We start from the raw sequence: 13,901 nt of genomic DNA on the forward strand, positions 1-13,901 counted from the left end.
ACTAGCCACTTTGGCGGGTGAAGTTTTCAGGGTTTTTCCTGCATTGAAATTTCTGTGAATGTTGGGCGATTCGGGCCACTGCCAAATAAAGTTTAATTGTATTAATTTCACGTTCTGCGCTTCATAAGCACATGCCTCTCAGTACTTACATGCACATCTGTGCAGGATGAATGAAGTGTGATTTTGCGTAGCCGGCACATCAGTGTGCTCCAGAGATAAGACCACCAGAACTCTGGGACAGCGCAAAGCGAAACTTGTGTGATTCAGTCGGGCTTTACTCGATATTGCGGCGGCCGTCGGAGACCATAAAACTTATGTGACCCATTTGAATTCTACAGAGTTCTTCAATTTAGAATGAAAGGGTTTAAACTTCTGTGAATTATGAACAAATTATTGACAGAGTTATCCTACTGTTCTATCTTACTCATGTTGTAACTGGCCATGTTTGCCTTCAGATATTCTAAAGGTTATTTAAATCATTAGGTTTGTTTCCTGATAAACTCAAATCATTCTCTTTCAAAGAAAATGTCCAAACAAATGCATGCAGTTACAGTCTACAGTTACCTTTATCAATTTATGTGTGGTGGGGGATTTTGGCTAGTAAAAATGCTGAGTGGCTAGTGACCTTGGAATACTACTAGCCACAGTGGCCGGTGATCCAAAAAGTTCATTTCAAACCCTGGTTGTCATATGAACAAGCCATCAGTAACTGCACTGATTTTAGGCTCATTTCGAGTTGGACATGATGGAATAATGTGCGATTCGGCAATGAAGCAGATTAATTAAGTAATCGATCTGAATGAATAATAATTGTTTTTGATTCATAAAAAGAACCATCTCATAAGAGTCATTAGTTCAGTCATGAGCTATAGTTTGTGTAGTTTGTGGCTCTACATTCTATAACAAGCTGATCACAGAAATAGTCCCATGGTCTTCAACTGTGGCTAGACAGGCTTCTGATGTGTCTAATGATTGTGTATGTGTGTGTGTTTGTGTGTGGGCAGGCTTGGGTGTTTTACAAGGAAATTTTTTTAGGTTACAAACTGGTAATTACAAGGGTATTATGCTATAAATATGGATTATGAGGACATTTCTAGTGTCCCCATAATTCAAATCGCTTAAAAACATACTAAACAATGTTTTTTTTTTTTTTTTTAAATGTAAAAATGCAGAACGTTTTTTGCAAGGGTTAGGTTTAGGGGTAGGGTTAGGGGATAGAATCTTTAGTTCGTACAGTATAAAAATCATTATGTCTATGGAGAGTCCTCCTAAGGATAGCCGCACCAACATGCGGTGTGTGTGTGTGTTGGCAGAGCTGGTGCAGCTGAGTAGGTGCTGACCGGAGAAACCTGTGGTCTGGTCACCCCAGTTCTGTTCCAGACTCTGAGTCCCAGGTCCTCGTCTCAGCAGGGCATGGAAACCACCTAAAAATCATAGGCTTTGGAAATTTCTAGCATATTTGAGGCTAGTTCTGTGGTTCTGGTTTGTGAGCATGAAGGTGGTTTCATGTTAGACTCCATGTAGCTCATGGTTACAACTTGATAAAGATGATACAAGTATACACATACAAGTGTATACTACACACACAATATATCAGACTTGACTGTATGGGTATCGGTATGACTTAAATCTTATATCAATTTATGAGTCATTTGGATTATTTGTCGTTGTTTGTGCTACAACAACAATGGCCTAAATTCACCTTCACTCAAATCACAACTAAAACTGTAGATTATCAGATTATCAGATTAACACATACTTTCTGCAGTGTTCCTCACACAACGCTATCTTATGACATCTGAATACTTTTACTAATGCGCATGACTTAAGGTGAAACATTTTACCATTTGCATTACATAACCAACTACATTTACAAGCTTGTTTGAGTGTGATGAAATTGCACAGTAGCTCAGTTTATAGAGCATTACATTTGCCATGCAAAGGACATGGGTAATTAGTACCGAAGAGCATGCAAGTTGACACATTAGTGTCATAAAAACACAACAAAATGAAAAATTAGTTGCTTCAGCAATTGCATTTTTAATCTCACATCTGCTTTCTATGACACTCTTGGTGAGGTTTAGGTTTAAGGTTTAGGTCAGGGAGGTTGATTTTTGTTGATTTAAAACTCAATAGAGCATTAACCCTAAAACCTCATCTATTTTTCATCTGTTTTCTAATGAATCACAAAATGTTGCGTTATAGTGGTATAGATAAGCGGTGTAAATAACTATATAGTTATTTTGCTTGAAATTCAATGAAATAATGGCTTTTATAATAAAGGGATAGTTCACCCAAAAATGAAAATTCTCTCATCATTTACTCACCCTCATGATCTCCCAGGTGTGTATGATTTTCTTTCTTCACCAGAACACATTTGAAGAAAAATATCTTAGTTCTGTAGGTCCTAAAAATGCAAGTGAATGGATTTCACTTTTGAAGCTCCAAAAATCACAGACAGTCAGCATAAACAATACGACTCCAGCTGTTCAAATTAATGTCTTCTAAAGATCGTTTTTAGTGCAAAAAAGATAAATATTTAAGTACTTTTTAAACTCTAAATCTTGCTTCCTGTCAACAGCGGTATGTGCATGTGACTTAATAAAATTGGCATTTGAAACACACGAGAACTGACACATGTGCGTCACAGCCGGAAGTACAGCACTGTTTACAATTGGGAAGGAAGAACGCTGTACAGTAGCTTGCTTGGTTTTGGTTTAGATCTGTATTTATCTGTTTCTTTACTCACAATGGTGCGTTTGTGTGCTTATCCTGGATGCCTCAACCGAGTGGAGAATGTGAGATTACGTCTGTATCATGGCAACGCGAATCCGTCACAGGAGAGACCGCTTGGACTCCACCCTCTCGTGGAGGTTAGCCAAAGCGTTGGATTATAGTTAAAAAGTCACACCAAAAGTTCGTATTGCTTTAGAAGACATTAATTTAACCACTGGAGTCTTATAGATGACGTGTTGACTGTCTGTGATTTTTTTTTAAGCTTCAAAAGAGAAATCTCCATTCACTTGCATTTTAAGGACCTACTGAGCAAAGATATTTTTCTATTTTTCATCAAATGTGTTCTGGTGAAGAAAGAAAGTTATACACACCTGGGATATCATGAGGGTGAGTAAATAATGAGGGAATTTGCCATGGCAGTACAGATAAGTGCTATAAATAACTATATAGTTATTTGTGCTTAAAATTCAATGAAATAATAGCCTTTTTTATTAATTAACCATGCAGTAATGCCTATTTTTGGAAATGTAATTGGATTTTCTCTTTTTATTTAATTGGAAATGTATGGATGCAAAACAAAAGATAAGATAATTAATAACAAATGAATGAAAAGTCTGGCATCAGTGTAAAAACAGCTTCTCAGTAACACTTGAGTCAAAAATAAAAGATTCAAAAGAATAAAACTTGTAGTATATGTATGGATCAGATTCACAGAGCCATATCCAAAGCTGTTTTAAAATAGCCAACAAATGTACATCATACATTTCTACTATTGCACGGTATACACTGTCATAACGCCCAGCCCTATGTGAGTGTGATGTAAGCATTTCTAAATTGTTGCTTGCAACACAATCAAACCCTAAAATCTTTTGCTCACTTGCGAACACACAATCACAAAGACAAAGATCCAGTGCAACAGACAGACAGTCATTACCTATACAGACAAACTGAAGCTAATTATTTTTCAAGTACAGCCCTCTGCACTGTTTTCCTGGTGTGTGATCATAGCTGTCTGTACAATGAACTGTTGAAAATAACCACCACAAATATAGTAAATATAATGACCTCCATATGTTACGTGTGCATTAACTCTCTTTAAATTCTGCTCCACATCTCCTTGACTTTTGTTTGTTCAACTTGAGGAATAATGGTTCATACAAAGGTCTATTTGAGGTGAACTTATCAATGGCTCTTTGTTTAAAGCCTTTCTGAGTAAAAATCTTGAGGGAACTCGGAGGAGAAAGAGATCTGAATGGTGATTCTCTTCAAACCCACGTTCATTCCTTTCTTTTGTGACTTCTGGCATATGCCAAAAGCCTGGGCTCAGGCCGTGTTGCTTTGTTTTGGTTCTCTGTGTTACTTTTCCCTTTCTCTATAGCCTGCTTCTCATCAGAGCTGGATGTGCCACTGGCTTCCCAATTAGAAAGTTCCACGTCATGTACGGCACATTTAATGATTACCGTAGCAAACTTTCCAGATGACTTTTGTCTCCCAGGGTTGTTTCTCTTGCTTGCATTTTCCACTCAGCAAGAAATCCGTGACTGAAACCATACCTTGAGGGGTTTTCTGCATCAGGTCTTTAAAGCTGCCCTATAGCTGGATTCATGTTTTAGAGCATTCAGGCTTCCATATATAAAATGCTCTAAATAAGCCTTTGAAAACACATGGACATCTTTCCGAGAGACTACACACATTCTAGGAGCTTTTGAGACATTGTTTGTGTTAATGTGACAAAAAAAAAAAAAAAAAAAAAAAGTGGGTCAAAATAAATGGGCACCTTATTCAGTGTTTCGTCTTCGAAAGCAAGTCACTCGCGTTAAGCCGTTTTTTTGAGCAGCTCAAAATGTTTCTCAGCTTTTCCAGCTGTGTGAAGAGAAGCCCTGATAAAAAAGCAGCACAAAAGAGCCAGTCTCTGTTCCAGTTTTGACTTGAGATTCTAAAAGCTGTCTTAAATCTAGATGGGGAACCTGCTCACTCACATTCACACACACACACACACACACTGAGCAATGATCCCCGCCCTCTGTCCCCCTCTGTGACTTGACCTGCTTGTTGTCCTGCGGAAAGTATAAAAATGGGCGGATGTGTATTGATGGGGAAAGACCGCAAAATTAACAGCACTGACAATACTTTCCTGCCAGGCTTACGGGCCATTTAACCTGTGTAAACACCATAAAGATCTTTCAAACGGGATGGTTAAACTGTAGAAGGACATAGACACACAGGGTTTGTTCAGGCGTCCCATGGAGCTCCACTAAACACTGATCACTTTTATGTGTGAGTCTTCTATTAGTATAAGTTGGGTTAGATCATTTTATGGCCAGCTGTGGTGTGTAGTTGTGTGTGTTTTATTGCCACCAGAATTAAAGTTTGTCTTTTATTCCTATGTCAACAGAACAATTCAATGCGTGTTGAAATTAAATCGCTGTGTTTCTCTGTTCCTCATGTCTCTCTCTCGTTATACCTACTTCAATTAAAATACTAAACAGCAAATATATAACCCTCTTATACAATTATACAATAGTTATATACAATATTTATTATTTTTATTATGAGATGTTTTACATGGTATTATTATTTATTGCTCTTATTTAACTATATAATGATTTGACGGAGAGTGACAAGGGTTTGTTTATGTACAAGACAAATTTCCCTTTGGGAATTTTCATGATGAAAGTAATTTTCAATTTAAATTTCCATTTCTTAGGAACTGGTGTCCACAGACAGTGACTAAGACAGTGACATGTCAGGTTCAGAATGGAACCACTCTTCAGAGAGTGTACCAGACCTGCAGGTGGCCTCAAGGCTGCAATGGGGGAAGGTGAGTTTATAATTCACACACACTCACACTTGTTTTTGGATCATTGTAGGGTCCTTTCATCAGGCGCTTTCACACATGCAGCCTTTGCAGTAAATTGAAAGGCATTTTTCTGTTCAGAGATCATGTGTGAACAGGATGCAAACTTTTTATATGGACTTCAGATTTTTTATTTTAAACCCTTCAGTGCCCTAGCCCAGAGCTCAATTGTAAGTGCAAACTGAGGGATGAGTCATAATTATTTCCTGCTCCAAAATTAGGGATGTGCGGAACGACTAATTTCACTGACGTTTAAACGAAAATTAGTCATTAGTCGAATAGTCGACTAGTCTAAAAAGAAAACAGCTTCAGAAAACAGTCCTAAAAAAAATTTTTTTATGCAACCCATTTAAAATGCTTAATCTGTTAAATGTGACGCTTCAATCCGCTGGAAAGGGACATTTATCTGTGACATGCTCGCCTTGCATTATCATCATTGTACACTGTAAAAAGAAATCCTGTTAAAAAACAGTAAACTACTGGAAGCTGTAGTCACCTGCATCATACTGTAAAAATACAGTGTTTTACTGCTGCTGAAATTAACAGCTAGATACTGTTTTTTCAGCTACAGTATATAACTGTAATTTAGCTGGATGTAGCTGTCAAATTACATACTAGTTACTGTTGTTGAAATTAACAGCTGTGTTCCCAGCATGCACTGCGGCATGTAGAAATTACATGGATTTTTTACTATTTATTGGTTTATTTTGTTGTTGTTTTTGTTGCAGTCTTAGTTACTTGTATTTTAATTTTCAGATTTTACTTTTTTACATGAAAGTACGCTTGTTAATTGTCATTGTTGTGTTTTGTATGCCGAGTGCTGATATCTGTGTGTCTTGTTAACAACTCATGTTACGCTGTAAGTTCATCAAAAATATCAAACAATACATTTACTGATATCATTTTGCCGAAATAACTCTTACTCTTTTTGCTTTTATGTTTTATGTGTAATACTTCACTATTGCCACATATAGTGCCATTTGCAAGGTAGGATGAGACATTCAGTCTGACCTTAGGTTTTGTCATCCAAAAAGTTTTACTACAACACAATTACACTGCCTGGAAGAACATAATATAATAATAAAAAAGATCCAAAGTACCAGCTCAAGGGAACACTAATCACCATAATGTCGACTTCAAACCAAACACAACTGTTCATAAAAAAACAACAACACTAAATAAAACTAAGACTTCAATTAAGTCTGAATAAAAAAATGTTGTAGATGTTTTTTACACTTTTTGTTGCCCCAATGATTTCCCAAGCATACAGTTGAAGTCAGAAGTTTACATACACTTAGGTTGAAGTCATTAAAGCTAATTTTTTAACCACTCCACAGATTTCATATTAGCAAACTATAGTTTTGGCAAGTCGTTTAGGACATCTACTTTGTGCATGACATGAGTAATTTTTTCAACAATTGTTTACAGACAGATTTTTTTCACTTTTAATTGACTATATCACTTAAATCACTTTGAATTGACTATATTCCAGTGGGTCAGAAGTTTACATACACTAAGTTAACTGAGAAAATGATGTCAAGCCTTTAGCCAATTAGCTTCTGATAGGAGGTGCACTGAATTGGACGAGAACCTGTGGATGTATTTTAAGACCTACCTTCAAACTCAGTGCCTCTTTGTTTGACATCATGGGAAAATCCAAAGAAATCAGCCAAGACCTCAGAAAAAAATTGTGGACCTCCACAAGTTGGGTTCAGCCTTGGGAGCAATTTACAAATGCCTGAAGGTACCACGTTCATCTGTACAAACAATAGTACGCAAGTATAAACATCATGGGACCACGCAGCCATCATACCATTCAGGAAGGAGATGCATTCTGTCTCCTAGAGATTAACGTAGTTTGGTGCAAAAAGTGCAAATCAATCCCAGAACAACAGCAAAGGAGCTTGTGAAGATGCAGGAAGAAACAGGAAAACAAATCTATATCCACAGTGAAACGCGTCCTATATTGACATAACCTGAAAGGCTGCTCAGCAAGGAAGAAGCCACTGCTCCAAAACTGCCATAAAAAAGCCAGACTACAGTTTGCAAGTGCACATGGGGACAAAGATCTTACTTTTTGGAGAAATGTCCTCTGGTCTGATGAAACAAAAATTTAACTATTTGGCCATAATGACCATTGTTATGTTTGGAGGAAGAAGGGTGAGGCTTGCAAGCTGAAGAACATCATCCCAACCGTGAAACATGGGGGTGGCAGCATCATGTTGTGGGGGTGCTTTGCTGCAGGGGGGGCTGGTGCACTTCACAGAATAGATGGCATTATAAGGAAGGAAAATTATGTGGATATACAGAAGCAACATCTCAAGGCATCAGCCAGGAATTTAAAGCTTGGTCGCAAATGGGCCTTCCAAATGGACAATGACCCCAAGCATACCTCCAAAGTTGTGGCAAAATGGCTTAAGGACAACAAAGTCAAGGTATTGGAGTGGCCATCACAAAGCCCTGACCTCAATCTGATAGAACAATTGTGGGCAGAACTGAAAAAACTTGTTCGAGCAAGGAGGCCTACAAACCTGACTCAGTTACAGCAGTTCTGTCTGGAGGAATGGGTCAAAATTCCAGCAACTTATTGTGAGAAGCATGTGGAAGGCTACCCAAAATGTTTGACCCAAGTTAAACAATTTAAATGCAATGCTACCAAATACTAACAAAGTGTATGTAAACTTCTGACCCACTGGAAATGTGATGAAAGGAATAAAAGCTGAAATAAATCATTTCATAAATCATTCTCTTTACTATTATTTTGACCTAAAATATAGTGACCTAAGACAGGGAATGTTTTCTAAGATTAAATGTCAGTAATTGTGAAAAACAGAGTTTAAATGTATTTGGCTAAGGTGTTTGTAAACTTCTGACTTCAACTGTACATACTTATTAACGCGGAAAGCCTTATGGGTATTTCACCATTATATCCCACAATACAGTGCTATACTGTTATTTTACTGTGTACAGTTTTGTTTAGTTTTTTCATAAAATATATACTGTTCAATCCTGGCAACATTTTAAATGTAATATTTATATTGCTTCAAAGGTTGATTTATACTTTTTTTATTTGAGTTCTCATTAGACAGACAAGTGAATGCTGATGTGAGATGACAAAGAACAGATAAGTTGGTCAGAATCATCATGAACACTAACTAACTATGTGCCACAAACTTGAATTTTCATGGGGGTTTTAAAATATATGGTTCAAAATGTCACTAGCTTTCACCAAGATGATATCATGATTTTTAATGTTCATTTTCCCCTAATGCCTTGCAAACAACAGCTATTTAACCTAAAACTAGTCACTTCACAGTGAGCCTGCTCTTGATCTCCCAGAATGCAACATTTTTAGCAGCAAACTATTGTATTGAAGAATGACACGCATTCACCTTTAGCGAATACAGGTTTATTTATTGAAAACAATTGAATGAATAGTGCATGACCAATTGAGCAACCCTAATAGCCTGTTTTAAACGGAACACACCAAGTAAAAGTTACTTAACATATTATAACAGTCAGGACATTTTTGAAAATAATTAACAAGTAAGCCAAATCTACGAGAGAGAGAAAAATGTGCTGAAAAGTTGCACGTATTTCACGACATGTGGTCGTGCATTAGCCATTGATCTAATATGACAGCTGTTCTGTAAAGAACGTTAACCAGTAAAAGTTAAGATGAAAAAAAAAATCTATAGGATAGAAAAAATAGGCCTTTGATGTAGCCTACCATAAACCAAATGTACAGTGCATCCGGAAAGTATTCACAGCGCTTCACTTTTTCCACATTTTGTTGTTACAGTCTTATTCCAGAATGGATTAAATTCATTATTTTCTTCAAAATTCTACAAACAATACCCCATAATGACAACGTGAAAGAAGTTTGTTTGAAATCTTTGCAAATTTATTAAAAAAAAAAAATGAAAAAAAAAAATCACATGTACATAAGTATTCACAGCCTTTGCTCAATACTTTGTTGAAGCACCTTTGGCACCAATTACAGCCTCAAGTCTTTTTGAGTTTGATGCTACAAGCTTGGCACACCTATTTTTGGGCAGTTTCTCCCATTCTTCTTTGCAGGACCTCTCAAGCTCCATCAGGTTGGATGGAGAGCGTCGGTGCACAGCCATTTTCAGATCTCTCCAGAGATGTTCAATCGGGTTCAAGTCTGGGCTCTGGCTGGGCCACTCAAGGACATTCACAGAGTTGTCCCGTAGCCACTCCTTTGTTATCTTGGCTGTGTGCTTAGGGTCGTTGTCCTGTTGGAAGATGAACCTTCGCCCCAGTCTGAGGTTCAGAGCGCTCTGGAGCAGGTTTTCATCAAGGATGTCTCTGTACATTGCTGCATTCATCTTTCCCTCGATCCTGACTAGTCTCCCAGTTCCTGCCGCTGAAAAACATCCCCACAGCATGATGCTGTCACCACCATACTTCACTGTAGGGATGGTATTGGCCAGGTGATGAGCGGTGCCTGGTTTCCTCCAGGCATGACGCTTGCCATTCAGGCCAACGAGTTCAATCTTTGTTTCTCATGGTCTGAGAGTCCTTCAGGTGCCTTTTGGCAAACTCCAGGCGGGCTGTCATGTGCCTTTTACTGAGGAGTGGCTTCCGTCTGGCCACTCTACCATACAGGCCTGGTTGGTGGAGTGCTGCAGAGATGGTTGTTCTTCTGGAAGGTTCTCTTTTGTCCACAGGGAAACGCTGGAGCTCTGTCAGAGTGACCATCGGGTTCTTGGTCACCTCCCTGACTAAGGCCCTTCTCCCCCGATCGCTCAGTTTGGCCGGGCGGCCAGCTCTAGGAAGAGTCCTGGTGGTTCCAAACTTCTCCCATTTACGGATGATGGAGGCTACTGTGCTCATTGGGACCTTCAATGCTGCAGAAATGTTTCTGTACCCTTCCCCAGATCTGTGCCTCGATACAATCCTGTCTCGGAGGTCTACAGACAATTCCTTGGACTTCATGGCTTGGTTTGTGCTCTGACATGCACTGTTAACTGTGGGGCCTTATATAGACAGGTGTGTGCCTTTCCAAATCATATCCAATCAACTGAATTTACCACAGGTGGACTCCAATCAAGTTGCAGAAACATCTCAAGGATGATCAGTGGAAACAGGATGCACCTGAGCTCAGTTTTGAGTGTCATGGCAAAGGCTGTGAATACTTATGTACATGTGATTTTTTTCGTTTTTTATTTTTAATAAATTTGCAAAGATTTACGCACAGATTTAAATAAAGAAACATCTGAAATGTGAAAACATCCAAAGGGACTTTCAAGCCAACGTTTCAGAAATCCGCTTCCCGCACCACCACTGAAGTGATTTCATAGCTACTTTACTGAGTTTGCTTGTCTAGCGAGAGGACATTTTCCTGCGTGTGCCGCGAGTGAGAAAGCAAAGAAGCACACACAGCCTGAGGTTAAATTAAACTTTGTATCTGCTCCAGAAATCCTCTTTTTTAAATAACATTTGTATTATTAATTATATTTAAAATGTGTAACATTAATATGACAGTAATTTAAGTGCGACCTTTGTAGAAATATAAAGCCAAACGTAAATGTGTTAAAATGTTGAAAAGTTTACTGGGAAATTTTTTTTACAGACTAGTAATTCCAGTGTTGACTAGCAGCATCAGAACAGTTTAGTCGACTAATCTCGAACATCCCTACTCCAAATAAATTGTGCCCCACCATTTTTTCAAACCAACGGTAGCCTACTATATTTTCAACGCAGCTTGTTAAAGGTAATTTCCGGCAAATTACATCAGAGAGTTTTAACAATATTTTTGTGGTGACTCGTGAATGGTAGCCATTCATATAATGCATGGAAATGTGTTGCTTGTGTAAACGACAGATGTGATTCATATTCCAGAAAACGTAATCTTGAAAATTTACGACAGTTTAATTGGTTTCATGTGTTAAAGTGGCTATTGACTATAAGCTAACCCAAATCTTAACCCTATCACAAAACTTTTAGCATTTTCACATGTAAAATAAGACATTATTTAGTCTTATCACAAAGCTGTTTTCTTTGTGAGGACCACAATGTAGGTCTCCGCAAAAGGTTTTCCACTTTTTGCTCTTTCTGAAGGAATACTTGTTAACAGCCAAAAGTCTTACATTTTATGTGTTTGTGTGTTGTAGCTACCGCACTGTGGTCCGTCCATCCTATAAAGTCGTGCACCGCACCATCACCTCTCTAGAGTGGAAATGTTGCCCAGGATACAGCGGATCTCAGTGTGAGGAAGGTAAGTTAGTTAACAGCTCAATCCGGAACTACAGTACGCACAGTTCTAATGAAGGAATCTCTATGCTGTGTGTGTGTCTCGTAATGCAGAACTACACAAAAGTATCGTGGAGTAGTGATATTTGTTATTTAAAGCTTATACAGGCTCACATGAACAGACCACCAAACAATGAATGTCCTGCCCTGGCTAAAACTCACGTCCCACTTTGACTTCCTCTGGTTTGCTGTTCTGTCTCTGTTTGTAAATCATGCTCCACTGTCAGGAGAGCGAAGAGTAGAAAAGACAAAAGACGAGAAACAGGATGGATGGCTGTGAGACAGTGTGTGTGTGCACGAGTGAGTGTGTGATTAATGTGAGCGTGTGTCTTAAGCTGTGTTTGCGTGCTGTTTCTGGCTGCTTTTCTCTGTGACTAAGTGTGTGCGTGTGTGTGTGTTTGGCTGCATTCTCTTTAAGTGTCAGCCAGAGCCTCAGTGTGAGCCGTGCTGGGAGTAACTGTGAAGTCCAGCCAGCTCCTCTCCTCTCCTCTCCTCTCCTATACTATACTATACTATACTATACTATACTATACTATACTATACTATACTGTATTTTGCAGTGATCCTGTCTGACTTGGCCAAAGTCTTTACACAACTAAATTAAGCCTGCTCTGATACACCTCAGTCCCTAGCATCCAAGCCAGTTCTGATGATGTTTAAATTATCTGTAAATGAAATGCAGCATCAGAGCAGCCTTAAACTGTTGTTGTTATGATAGAGCATATATTTCATAATTTAGTTTCATATTTAAAAGATTAACTTCATATTTTCATTTGTTCCATGTTTCTGTTTTCATAATTTTAGAATTATATTTAAAACATTAATCTCATAACATTATTTATGGATTCGTTATTGCTGTTTGAATGCATTTATGCCTGCTCTGAGCAGCATTAAAGGATTAGTTCTTCCAAAAATGAAAATTCTCTCATCATTTACTCACCCTCATGCCATCCCAGATGTGTATGACTTCTTTCAGGTGCTGAACTCAAATGAAGATTTTTAGAAGAATATTTCAGCTCTGTGGGTCCATACAATGCAAGTGAAAAGGTGCCAAAATTTTGAAGCTCCAAAATCCACATAACAAGTACTCCAGACGACTCTGGTGGTTAAATCCATATCTTCTGAAGCAATATGATAGGTGTGGGTGAGAAACAGATAAATATTTAAGTCCTTTTTCCTTCACTTTCACTTTCTCCTTCTGTTTTTGTTGATTCACAATCAATATGCATATTGCCCACTACTGGGCAGGGAGGAGAATTTATGACAAAACATGACTTAAATATTGATCTGTTTCACACTCACACCTATTATATTGCTTTAGAAGTTATGGATTAAACCACGGGAGTCATATGGATTACTTTTATGCTCCCTTTATGTGGATTTTGGAGATTCAAAATGTTGGCACCCATTCACTTGCATTGTGAGGACCAACAGAGTTGAGAAATTCTTCTAAAAATCTTCATTTGAGTTCAGCACATGAAAGAAGTCATACACATCTGGGATGTATGAGTAAATCCAGGAAGGTGAGTAAATCATGAGAGAATTTTCATTTTTGGGTGAACTATCCCTTTAAATGGTCTTTGTAAATGCACCTAAATGCCACTTTAGATGCAGCATCTGTGCCACCTTTGCAGTGTATAGATGACTTAAGATGTTGTTTGAACCAGCTGTACCCAATCAACCCTCCCTCAGTTTGTCACAGCAGTGGTTTTTCAGTTGTACTTTGGTCTGACTCTTTTAAAGTCCATAAAATGATTTAATGTGGCAGGCATGGTGGCAATTTTAATTCACCTTTATAGATTTTTAATTCACATATATAGTTTCTGCTTTTATGCGCCCTGTACATAGCAGTTAGAGATCTGATGCCATATGTTTGTCATGTGTGTACTAGTTATACTTCCTGTCTTTGAGGCAGGTTGGAGTTTCTGCAGACCTAGCCAATGACTTTGTCCATCTGCAGTCTTTTATCTTTTCTGAGCAAAATAGGAGAAACAGTTAATTACCCACATGGAGTTTTAAAAGGAAGGTT

At 38.1% G+C, this 13,901-nt stretch overlaps 1 protein-coding gene across 5 annotated transcripts in view; it reads left to right on the plus strand.

The window, feature by feature from the left end:
• LOC127439961 (EMI domain-containing protein 1-like) overlaps positions 1–13,901 on the plus strand; it is a 123,440-nt gene that overhangs the window by 15,220 nt on the left and 94,319 nt on the right. For all 5 annotated transcript variants that reach the window (XM_051696283.1, XM_051696282.1, XM_051696284.1 and 2 more), the window contains exons 2-3: positions 5,444–5,557; positions 11,734–11,837. In XM_051696283.1, the coding sequence (XP_051552243.1) occupies positions 5,444–5,557; positions 11,734–11,837 (218 nt within the window). The remainder of the gene's footprint in view (positions 1–5,443; positions 5,558–11,733; positions 11,838–13,901) is intronic.

Source organism: Myxocyprinus asiaticus, chromosome 4 (genome assembly GCF_019703515.2).
Source record: "Myxocyprinus asiaticus isolate MX2 ecotype Aquarium Trade chromosome 4, UBuf_Myxa_2, whole genome shotgun sequence".
In the NCBI taxonomy this organism is placed as follows: domain Eukaryota; kingdom Metazoa; phylum Chordata; class Actinopteri; order Cypriniformes; family Catostomidae; genus Myxocyprinus; species Myxocyprinus asiaticus.